This window comes from Pantherophis guttatus, chromosome 1 (genome assembly GCF_059756535.1).
Source record: "Pantherophis guttatus breed Tessera chromosome 1, ASM5975653v1, whole genome shotgun sequence".
Classification (NCBI taxonomy): domain Eukaryota; kingdom Metazoa; phylum Chordata; class Lepidosauria; order Squamata; family Colubridae; genus Pantherophis; species Pantherophis guttatus.
The window spans coordinates 219,771,391-219,784,296 of record NC_142063.1 but is presented as its reverse complement, the minus strand read 5'-3'; the positions used below and the strand labels follow the sequence as shown (position 1 = coordinate 219,784,296).

At 41.4% G+C, this 12,906-nt stretch overlaps 1 protein-coding gene across 1 annotated transcript in view; it reads right to left on the bottom strand.

Annotated features, from left to right (window-relative positions):
- Nucleotides 1-6,066: 6,066 nt before the first annotated feature.
- MYOM2 (myomesin 2) overlaps nt 6,067-12,906 on the bottom strand; it is a 94,210-nt gene continuing 87,370 nt past the window's right edge. The window contains exons 37-38 of the mRNA XM_060689260.2: nt 8,523-8,578; nt 6,067-7,229 (exon numbers count right to left, since the gene is read on the bottom strand). Of these exons, the coding sequence (XP_060545243.2) occupies nt 6,915-7,229; nt 8,523-8,578 (371 nt within the window). The 3' untranslated portion in view covers nt 6,067-6,914. The remainder of the gene's footprint in view (nt 7,230-8,522; nt 8,579-12,906) is intronic.

The window sequence follows — 12,906 nt, the reverse complement described above, 5'->3', positions numbered from 1 at the left end:
AAACGTCTTCAAAGAAAATCCAGAAAGTCCAGTTGCCTCCTGTTAAAGCACCTTTGGGACGGTTTGGCATGTAAAGCAATCATTTCTGTTTCTTATGACCAGTTGCAATGACTGCATTGGGAGCAGCTTTACAGTCATCTTCACTGAAAAGTACAGCATCACAAGACTTACCAGTAGGTAATGCCTCACAGACTGCATTTTGCATTTCACCAGGTGAAGTCATCATCCAGTCGCATTGTCAAAAACAAAAACAAAAGACTACTCATCTCCTGGAAGCTATAATTTTCTGGCAGAAGTATAATGCTTTTAATAATCTCCCATTCCCCAAATGACACGTTTGCATCAAAACGACCGAAGTGAAAAGAATTGGACTGTTTTTCCTGAAGCTTTCTTCTGTAACTTTGTTCTTTCAGTGCCACCTAGAGGTCTCATATTCACAAGTTTTGGAAATATCCACTTTATTTTCTCCATTAAAGCCTCCTTTAAGAACTAAGATTTCTTTCTTTCTTCTTTCTTTCTTTCTTTCTTCCTTTTTTTCTTTCTTCCTTCTTTCTTTCTTTTTCTTTCTTTCTTTTTTTCTCTCTTTCTCTCTCTCTCTCTCTCTCTTTCTTCTCCTCCTCCTCCTCCTCTTCCCACTTCCTCTCCCCTTTTTCTACCTTCTACAAAATGAGGTTGACTACTAATCTTTATGCCTGTCACAAATGAGAGAGCACAGCTGGAGACCCAATGCTCTATGCCATGGGACCCCAAACTGGGCATCTTTAGGATTTCTGGACTTCAACTCCCAGAATTGCTGGCTGAAGAATTCTGGGAGTTGAAGTCCACAAGTCTTAAAGTTCCCAAGTTTGGAGATTCCCTGCTGTATGCTGGCACGCAAAAATTTGGGTGTCAAACCTTGGTCACCTCTAAAGATAAAAATAAAGCCCAACTCCTATAAATCTCAACTTTGGATGAAAATCATTTGTGCTCTTTTCTTGGCAACATTACTCTAGTTTGCCATTGGGATTTGACTTCTCAGTCTAATGCACAGCTCCATGATTTTCTGGTAGTCTCCCATCCAAATATAAACAGGTCCAGCTCCACTTAACATTTCAAAATCAGCCACAATTGATTAGGTGCATCGGCCTAGTTGGATGGATTGGCAAAAGTCAAGGCTAAATTATAATTTTAAATGCAAAAAGCATAGGATTATCTTGGCTGGATCAGGCCAACATTCACCTTAGTCCCATATTTTATTTCTGGATTTATTCGATTCACATCTGGCTTTTCATTCAGGAGCTTAAAGCAATTATAACAGATTCCCTCCATCTATGGTATATTCCTACAACAGCAGTTCTGTGTTCGTGTGAAGCTGGACAGAGAGAGAGTGACAGATTCATAGTCTGCCAATGGATCTCTTTACCTTTGCACTGCATCCCTATCATGGAATGCTTTTGAGATATACAGATAGTCCTCGACTTACGACCACAGTTGAGCCCAAAATTTCTACCACTAAATGAGGCATTTGTTAAGTGAGTTTTCACGCCATTTTGCGACTTTTCTTGCCACAGAAAAGTTAAGATTGTTAAGCGGATCACCGCAGTTGTTAAGTTAATAACACGGTTGTTAAATGAATCTGGCTTCCCCATTCGCTTTGCTTATCAGAAAGTCACAAAAGTTGATCACGTAACCCCGGGACCCTGAGCCATCATAAACACATGCCAGTTACCAAGCCTCTGAATTCTGATCACATGACCACGGGGAATGCTGCAATGCTCGTAAACGTGAAAAATGGTCATAAGTCACGTTCTTCAGCGCTGTTGTAACTCTGAAAGGTCACTAAATGAATGGTTGTAAGTCGAGGACTACCTGTACCTCTTCTTGCCATTATTTCTTTGTTTGCAATTGTTATTTGAAAGCACACCAAGAGTTCACGTGTCCTCCATGAATTGACCTCCTGTTCAGGTTAGAGACAAAAACCATGTCTCAGAATACTAAACTCATAGATTATTCATAGGCTGTTGCAGAAATGCTTGCTTTGGTCTGTGCTAGATCATCGCCTTCAGTGGCTGGCCTTACCATTTTCCTCCTTGTCCATTTTGTCCATGCCGTGCATGGTTTTATCCACTTCAGTCATATCAAACTACATGTTTCAGAGGTGGGTTCCACATATTTTTTCCCACCGGTTCGCCCCGCGTGCATACCTTCCGCTCATGTGCACACCTTCCATGCATGCACATGGCCTCAAAAATGTGGCTAAATAGGACAACATAATGCCGAGGCAGGTGGGCAGGGGCAGGCCAAGCCGCAATCTCCACTACCGGTTTGCCCAAACCGGTCCGAACCGGCTGAATACCACCTCGGATGTGTTTCCTAAATCCTAAACATTTTGGTTGCCATCTTGCCTGTTTTCAATGTATAGTAATAGAGAAAAAAAAACATTTAATATACAACTAGAGACTTCAGGTAGTCTTCGACTTACAATTGCAACTGAGCCCTAAATTTCTCCTCCTAATTTCTGATCATGTGACCATGGGTGTAAGTGAAAAATGGTCATAAGTCACTTTTTTCAGTGCCATTGTAACTTCAAACGGTCCCTAAACAAGCTGTTGTAAGTCGAGGACTGCCTGTAATCAGGCTATTACGATATGTCTTCTCTCTTCCCGAACCTTAGAAAAATCCAAATAAAGTAGTTTCCCTGAATTCTAGGGGGGGGGGAATCTAAGTGGCTATTATAAAAATCTTCAATCTTTTGAAAATAGCATTCCGGCATGTACTAATTTCTTTACTTCAGCCAAAGATTAAATGTCATCGTAAATTCTTTCCCTCATACCTGAAAGGTAATGGCTGAAGCTTAGTTAGCTAAAATGGGCTAGCTAACAGCATAGTCAAGATGAGTTTAACCTTGTCTTCAGGTCCCAAGGATACTTCTCAAAGGCTGCTGGAATGCAAAATAATAATTGGAGTCTCTGTTTTTCTCCCCACCTCACCCCCTCTGTGTATGCGGGTGTGTTTGCTGAAAGAATATCATCAGTGAATCTGGATTGCTTTAGCTCACAGGTGTCAAACTCGACCGTGCCATGGGCTGGATCGTGACAGATTGCTACGTGTTTTGCCTTTGTGGAGCTGGGGTGGGCGTGGCCTGCACGTAACGTGTCCGGCCCATGGGCCGCCAGTATTGACAAGCCTGCTTAGATCAGTGTTTCTCAACCTCAGTAACTTTAAGATTTGAGGACTTCAACTCCATACAGCCAGCATAGGGAATTCTGGGAGTTGAAGTCCATACATCTAAAAGTTGCTGAGGTTGAGAAACACTAAAGGAGAGATTAATCCAGTTTGCTTCTTTGCTTAATTGATTTTTTTTTAAATTCTTAATTTTTTAAAAAAATTAAAATATTAAAATTTTAATAAAAATATTAAAAATTTAATAATTTTAAAAATTATTATTATATAAGTAACTCAAGGTGGTGAACATACCTAATACTCCTTCCTCTTCCTATTTTCCCCACAACCACAATCCTGCGAGGTGAGTTGGGATGTGATAAAGTGACTGACCCAAAGGCAGTCAGCTAGCTTTCATGCATAAGGTGGGACTAGAACTCACAGTCTCCTGGTTCCTAGACCAGTATCTTCACAACTACACCAAAGAGCAGGTGGTGGTCATTACCAGGAGGGCCTTTGCGCAACTGCTCCAGTTATGCCCTTCCCTTTCCTGGACCAACAATCCCTACTCACAGTCACTCATGCCTTAGTCACTTTCCATCTTGACTATTGCAACACGCTCTACATGGGCTTGAAAAGCATCCAGAAGCTCCAGTTGGTGCAAAATGCAACAGCCCACATGGTTTTGTACAGACCCCGGTATGCACATGTATCACCCTTCCTGTAGGAGCTCCATTGGCTGTCAATTTGCTTCCGGGTGCAATTCAACGTGCTGGTTGCCATCTTTAAAGCCCTTTATGGGTTGGGACCAGGTTATCTGAGGGACCGTCTCTTACCAGTCACATCTACCTGACCCATCAGAGCGGGGAGGCAGGGAATGTTGCGGGTCCCATCCCCTAGGGAGATACACCTGGTGGGACCCAGAAGAAGGGCCTTCTCTGTGGTGGCCCCCTCTCTCTGGAACATCATCCCCCCAGAGATTAGAATGGCCCCCACTCTAGCACTCTTCCAGAAGGCGCTGAAGGCCTGATTCTGCCAGTGAGCCTGGAGAACCCAGAGTGAGATGGAACCCATTAAATGGCTCGTGTGAGGTGCTGTCACCGGGGCAGGGGGGTGATTTTATTATATTGATTTATTATATGACTCTTCTTTTATTAGTTTTATTGTTTTTATATGAGGTTTTATATTCTGTAAGCCGCCTTGAGTTGCCATGTACGAATAGGCGGCAATATAAATTCAATAAATAAATAAATAAATTAACTAACTAACTGGCTACATTACTCTTTATTCAAGTGTGCTCCCCTACTTGCATGGAACCATCCTCTCTCTCTACCCCCACTGCCACCACTGCCACCAGTCCACAAAGCCAGAAAAGTTGGGGATCCCTGATCTATATCATTTATCTACCTATCTATCTGAAAGGGACACAGTGATTCAGTGGCTAAGATGCTGAGCTTGTCGATCAGAAGGTCAGCAGTTCAGCGGTTCAAATCCCTAGTGCCGCATAACGGGATGAGCTCCCATTACTTGTCCCAGCTTCTGCCAACCTAGCAATTCGAAAGCATGTAAAAAATGCAAATAGAAAAATAGGGAACACCTTTGGTGGAAAGGTAACAGCGTTCCATGCGCTTTTGGCATTTAGTCATGCCAGCCACATGACCATGGAGACGTCTTCAGACAGCGCTGGCTCTTCATTTTGAAACAGAGATGAGCACCGCCCCCTAGAGTTGGGAACGACTAGAACACATGTGCGAGGGGCACCTTTACCTCTAGCTATTTAGCTATCTAGCTGTCATCTGTCATCTACCTACCTACCTACCTACCTACCTACCTACCTACCTACCTACATATCTGTATCTATCTATCTGATTTATTTGCCATTCATCTTGCCTCAAAGCAGTTTTATTATAGGACAAAGCTGTATGGTCCAGGCAGGTACCCTGCATTTTTTAAATTTGTCTCCTTTCCTCAAATAAGACAGAGGAGTGGAATATTGGAATAAGAATAAACCACAAGTTTGGTCACTTCCTGTAGGTGGAATGTTAAGGAACCCATCTTATTTTTTGCTTCAGGCTTTAAAATGTATTGGGCCAGCTGTGGCCATACACAAATATATGAATGTATCCATTCAGAGACTATGCCCCATGGAAGAATACAATTTCACCTCTGAAGGAGATGGGCGATTAAGAAGTTATATATATATGAATAATCCCCACTAAAGTAAGGTGAAATTTCTGGCTCGGTCTACAAAGTCAGAGAGAGAGAGAGGGTGTTGACTTCCTGAAGTAGAGCCAAGCGAAAAACAAAGGTGTCCATTCCTAACCATGATCGTGTCAAAAAGGTGAAGATGAGTTGTGATTTCATGACATAAGCTCAGTCCTTTTGCACCTATGTAGATAATGGGTAGGATTTGCACCATAACATACATCATTGGCTTCTGCCTACCTCACCCAAAGACATCTATGGTTACAAGTATAACAGCAATAGCACTTAGACTTATATACTGCTTCACAGTGCTTTACAGCCCTCTCTAAGGGGTTTACGGAGTCAGCATATTGTCCCCAACAATCTGGGTCCTCATTTTGCCCACCTCAGAAGGCTGGAAGGCTGAGTCAATCTTGAGCTGGTCAAGATCGAACTGCTGGCAGTCGGCAGAATTATCCTGCAATACTGCATCACCTTCGGCTGCTACTAAGTACCAGTTCCTAAATTCTAACTTCTTGTTGGCCACACTATAAAAAGAGAAAAATAATGTGGCTAAGTAAAATGGAGTGACTCCGAGTATCCATCATTCACTTGTTTTATTGTGAGTCCATGGTCTGCCTTCTGCCAGCTGTGAAGCTGCAACGGACCGTAATTAAACATCCAAAGGGAGGAAACACAACTAAGTTAAGAGTCATTTGGTGCAGAGAGAGAATCACAAGGTGACTTTTGGAGATTTTTATTAGCACAAAGCGGGGAGGGGGAGAAACAAACAACTGTGAAACTTATGGTTTAAATGAGTCTGTGGTGATTGTAAAGTATGACTAAAGATTTGCTTGCACTACAAAACAGCAATGCCACAAAGGATAACTTAGAAGGTCATGTGTTCATCTCCTCTGATTTATCTGCAGCTGCAGCCCTCGATTCGTTTACATCGCTGCAGCGTTTTGAGTTCAGCGGGGTTTTAAAAAAAGCCACGAGAGTTCACAATTCAGATTAAGAAGCGGTGTTCCTGATCTATAGCTAAGCAGTTCCCGGTTTCTACTTGCAAGACAGAGAACTGAGTTTCATGGATAGAAAGAATCATGGTTGAAATACGTAGAAGCTCGTGACAGCTGCCGTGATTATGGTCTTTTATTACTGGCAAGCCATGAGACACTCCTATTCAGAGTGACGCAGGGGTGAAACCCAGCAAGTTCTAACAGTTCTGGAGAACCGGTAGCGGAAATTTTGAGTAGTTCAGAGAACTGGCAAATACGACCTCTGGCTGGCCCCAGAATGGGATGGGAATGGAGATTTTGCAGTATCCTTCCCCTCCCATACCCACCAAGCCAAGCCCACAGAACTGGTAGGGAAAAATTTTGGATTTCACCCCTGGAGTGATGTCATTGCCAATTGTGATGGCATTATAAGAAAAAGAGACCAAGATGCAGCCTTCAAAAAAAAACACATAACTGTCTTCTAAACATCGCCAGTTTTCTATTGCAGAACTACTACACAAACAAAACTACAGCTTCTCTCAAGCTTTTTGTTCATCAAACACACTCATTTCCCAACATGTTTCTTGTCATTTATGAATATTGAGCTGGCTTCGCAGGTATTTCCCTTATTCTATCACCTGAGAGAGGTTTAACATCAGGTATCTCTTCACCATGCTTATACACACTGATGGTGACATCGACTATCTCGCCCCCATACTTGTTCTTGACACTGATGCTGTATTTTCCAGAATCTTCTGATGACACCCCCTTAATTACCAAACTGGCATTCTTCCCTTGTTCCAGTTTAGCTATGTAATGATCACTCAGTTCGAGTTCCCTGTCATTCTTAAACCAGATCACTTCAGGATCAGGACTACCAAACACAGTGCAGGTCAGATTCAGGGTCTAAAAGAAAAAGAAGAAAAAGAAAACTTATGCAGTGGTTTTAGACAATGGGAGGTATTACTGGGAGGTTTAGGGAAGGGGAAGAATTTTAGATCAGGGGTCTCCAACCTTGGCAACTTTAAGACTTGTGGACTTCAACTCCCAGAATTGGCAACTTTAAGACTTGTGGACTTCAACTCCCAGAATTGAGAGTTGAAGTCCACAAGTCTTAAAAGTTGCCAAGGTTGGAAACCACTGTTTTAGATCAAATATAACAGTGGTCCCCAATCTTTGGGGCACCAGGGACCGGTTCCATGGAAAGAGGTTTTTCCATGGACCGGAACGGGCAAGGTTTAGCATGCTGCCTGCATCCAGAAGATGGGGCTTCACTTGTTTGTGCAGCCTTGTTTCTAGGATTTCACGGCCCAATGCTGGACCCCTGGTATATAAGTGAATCCAAGAGAGGATGAGAAAAATTTCTTCCATTTATTTAACTTCAGACTCAAGCCATTGTAAATTAGCCTCACTCTGCCCTGGCACTGGTTGAAGACATATTTTTGTGTGTGCTTCTGGTATCCACACTGCAGTTCATTAGGCATATCATTGGGCATTTATTCACAATTTCTTCTTGTCTTAGGTGCAATAGCAAAAGCGTCAAGCATATTCCTCAAAGATAAATTTGCATTAGATATACCTTCCAGTTAGCCTGTATTATAAACTTGTATGGGATGTATCATTTATGGATTGGTTGATAATGTGCTATTAAGTTGATATAAATTCTCAATAACCACAGAGACGGATTTTCTCCAAGACAGTCTGTACCCAACCTGATTTTTTGGATCTTCCAATGGGATACCCATTGCTACAACCGAGTTCAATCATCTTGGTTATCATCATCTTCTCTTCCAAGAAGTGGGTCTTCACAATTTGTCTGAAGTATGATGATTTGAGCCAGGTCATTTGTGTCTCGAGAGGACTCTGGTTGATTTGTTTGCTGATTCATCCATCCATCTATCTATCTATCTATCCATCCATATCTATCTATCTATGTATCTATCTATCTATCTATCTATCTATCTATCTATCTATCTATCTATCTATCTACCTATCTTTGTTTATTTTGTGCTATCCATGGTATTCTCAGGTGTTTTCTCCAATATCAAATTTAAAAGCATCTATACACTTTCTATCCTTCTTCTTCAAAGTCCAGTGGGTTCATACTACTCAAATGTCCTTAAAGGAGGCCCTTTTTGCTGTATACACAAAAGCTCCTATTAAAAAATAACTAAGCCGATCAAGGGGTTTTATCCATACCTTGTCTTCCATTATGGTCACAACATCCGGCAAACCACCAACCACTTTACCACGATCTGTGAACATACAAATATAAGGTTACTATGCCCTGTCTAAGTGCTCCGGCTACCTCAGAGAAAAGATGCAACAATAGCCAACCAAGTTTAAATAGCACCCGGTCCTTCTCAATCGGGAGCCCAGCTACGCTGACTCCGTGCTTTATGTGAAGCATGGCTTGCTTGAGCAGGGGGTTGGATTAGAAGGCTTCCAAGGAAGCTTCCAACTCTGTTACTCTGTTCTTCTCTGAAGAAAAAAAGAAAGAAAGAAAGACAGAAAGAAAGAAAGAAAGAAAGAAAGAAAGAAAGAAAGAAAGAAAGAAAGAAAGAAAGAAAGGAAGGAAGGAAGGAAGGAAGGAAGGAAGGAAGGAAGGAAGGAAGGAAGGAAGAAAGAAAAGAAAGAAAGAAAGAAAGAAAGAAAGAAAGAAAGAAAGAAAGAAAGAAAGAAAGAAAAGAGAGGGAGGGAGAAAGGGAGGAAGGAAGGAGAGAAAGAGAGAGAGAGAGAGAGAGAGAGGAAGAAAAAAGGAATGAATGAATGAATGAATGAATGAATGAATGAATGAATGAATGCAGCGTCCAGAAGAACACCAGCAGCCTTTGCTACCCTCCAAACCCCACTCCAATTCAGGACACTGCCCTACTCTAACAGTGCTTTAAACCCAAAGCAGCCCTCAAAAGAGTTGCTTTTGATTACCTTTGCCACCCATGTCTGAAAGGAGAATCCCAGTGCAAAAATGAAGCAGGCCTTCCTGACCATTTCTTTTTAACCATAGTAAAGTGCCTAGTTTACATCTATCTGTTTAGCAGGCTTTCTGTACAGGTAATAGTGTGGGGCGGGGGGGGGTGATTGTTGATTGATTCAGTAGTAGTAAAGAGTTGCTACAGGAAATCTGAAATGAGTGGATGTAGTCGTGACTAGAAATGGAATGATCATAAGGTCATCAGGATGCTTCATCAAAATGGCAACAGACTGTGCTAAAAAATGTCCAGAACTCAATCATGAAATAAGACACACTGCTGAAAGCTTGATGTTAGATGACAATACTAAACACATTATAGTCACAGAATAAGAGATCTGGAGTTAGATAGGAGCACTGAGATGGCACTGGCAATCTGGAATTGTTTAAGGTAATTAGATTTTTTTCAAAAAAAGAAGAAGCAAAGGCATCCTGGAGAGTTATGATGTATAGCTGGATGGAAACATAAACCCCAGATGTGGCAGCTGTGAAATGGCAAATTCTAAAATAGAATTGCAATCAAGCTTTTATATAAGTCTATGACACAACTCAATTTGGAATATTGCACTCAATTCTGAGCCTGTAGAAACCGTACAAAGAAGGGAAACAAACATTATCTGGATTCAAGGAGCTGAGGACACTGCTCATGAGGAAAGTTTCAGCTTGTAGAAAAAAGGATGAATAAGTGGAACATGATATAGCCATATAAAAACAACACCTTTGAGGAAGCTGAATGAGGAAAGATTAGAGATATGAATTCCTTTATCACAGATAAACTAGAAAATTTGCTAACTCAAGATGCAGTGTTGGCTACTAACTTTGGTGGCTTTATGCTTCTTAAAAGGTAGGATTGCCACTGGTTACTGATTAATTTGATTCTTTATTATCTATTATTATCATCAGAGGCATGTATACCTCTCAATATCAATTGCTAGGAAATTTGGGCAGCAGAGTTTAGTACCCCTGTCTATTTCTTGGGAGCTTCTTATAAGGTCCCTGAGATGTCCCATGGAGCAGCAAATGGATGCTTCATCAAAAACCGTAGCAAAACTAACAACATCAGGACACAAGTACAAACAAGATGGAATTCGCATGTTGATATTACAGCACACATTTTGCTTCTTCCTCATTACTAATGTCTTTAACCGCTGAGCCACTGTGCCCCTTGTTTCTAATAAGCATTATAGCAATAGCATTTAGACTTATATACCACTCAATACTTTACAGCCTTCTCGAAGCAGTTTACAGAGTCAGCATATTGCTCCCAACAATCTGGGTCCTCGTTTTACCGACCTTGGAAGGATGGAAGGCTGAGTCAACCTTGAGCCTGGTGAGATTCAAACTGTCAAATTGCAGGCAGCTGGCAGGCAGCAGAAGTAGCCTGCAGTACTGCACTCTAACCACTGCGCCACCATGGCTCTTTTTATAGAAATTTACCCGCACCACTATTTGTGTTCTTAAACACAAATTAAGATAGCTACTGAGTTTGAGGAGTAACACTGATGCTGTAATTATTTTCATCTGCTAATTCACTTCCTAAAATTATTCAAGTATTTAGATTTCCGTCTGCCAAGTTACTAATCATCCACCACCTTTTTTGCACTTCCATACACATAGCAAAAACCAAATGTTTATTGTTCCCTGGAAGATATTATATATGCTTTACACTGAGTTATGTAAGTCTCCCCAAAGGCATATTCCCTTTCAAACTGGAGTGAATTTCATCCCAACTAGGTATATTCATTTGGTTCCCCAAACATATCTAGTTGTGTAGATAAACTTGACAGAACCCCCTGAGGGGTCACAAGTGGTTTGTCAGGGAAGAAACAGATATATTTATCCCCACTTAAGAATAATACCATGACAGCAAATGGAGAAAGGATCTGAGAGGACAGTCACAGTGGGCAACTGACAGCCCTAGCTTCAAATTATGGTGAATTGTTTTCCAGACTGATTGCCTAAAGTGCTTTAGGAGCAGAGGCATTGAAGTGAAATATCACAGTGAAATATCATAGCAATAGTCTAATTCTCAATGCTCGTTGCTTTTATCTCAGTGTACCCTGCTTTGCTGCAGAATTGGGGGTGGGGGTTTTTAAATATCCATTTGGAAAGTGGGGTGATCTGCCATTATAATTTTCTTTGGTGTCAAAAAAAAAAGGCTTAATATCATCCTATCATAATCCTTACACCTATCTTTTTGAAAACATCCATAGTTTTCCAGATTTATTACCTTAGGGCAGCTCTTTTTTGGGGGGAACATTTTTCAAATAAATTGCCCAACTAGTAATACCCCTATGGAAAGGCAGACAAGCAAGTAAAAAACATGCCTTTCCACATAGTCTATCCAGACCAATGTGAAGGTTGCCATCCAACGAATGCATCTATTTTTCTAAAACAGGAGTCCCCAACCCCAGGGACGTGGGTCTGTACTGGGCCATGGCCCATCCAGAACCGAGCTGTGCAAACAGCAGGCGAGCTCACATGCAAGCAGCTCCACTTGTGCAAATGGAGCTCCACTTATGCAAGTAGAGTAGTACGTGCTCGCGTGTGCACCTGCCACTTACACAAAACCATCCCCTCTCTTATTTCCCCCCCCCCAATTGGTGTGCAAAGCCAGAAAAATTGGGGACCACTGTTCTAAAATATTATGAGCTTCTTAGCAAGGGCAACCTTGATATTGTATGCCTTTGCGCACACACAAATCCTTATCATCATCATTTTTATTTCAAAGGAGCAGATAACAATAGCAATAGCACTTTGACTGATATACTGCTTCACAGTGCTTTACAGCCCTCTTTAAGGGGTTTACAGTCAGCCTATTGCCCTCAACAATTTAAGTCCTTTTACCGGCCTCGGAAGGATGGAAGGCTGATTCAACCTTGAGCCGGTGAGAATCAAACTGTTGGTAGTCGACATAATTAGCCTGCAATACTGCACTCTAACCACTGCGCCACCATTATGGGATTCCCTAATGGAAAGAATTCTGTTGTGTACAAATACATCAACCTAATCATATGAAAATTGTCAAGTTTGATCCTTGCAGTAGGTCAACTTTGTCTAAATTTCCAGTTCACTAAGAAACAAAAAAATGTCATCTGAAATTTTATTTTTTTTAAACAAAAAGATGACGAACATAAGAGCACTTCTGCACTTGGTATTTGACATTCCTTATGCCTCATAAGCCATTTCTATTTCTATTCTCACAGTTTTTGTTCCATTCCGTCAATATGATGTTGGGGGGGAAAATCTAGTTATTTGTTGACATTCAATTACCAAACGAATGAATTCTTTATTATAGCCAATGGCTAGCAGTTAAAATAGCCTTCTGCAGTAACCGTCCATACCATAATACAATAATGAGAGAGAGAGAGTAACATTAAAGCAACAGGAGACTGTATGAGACTAGACCTGTTGAGAGAAATTGCCAATCAGTTTTGCTGGCATCCTCTCATTATCTTCTGCTGATGGGGCACTGGCAAAACTGATAATCCATCACTCTCCCCAGTTGCTGTTTTATAGCCTATCACCTCTATGTTTGTCTATGCCTGCTTTATTACATATACATTATTGCTCGGGTGTTCTAGTTCTAGACTATTGGATGGCCCTCAGCAA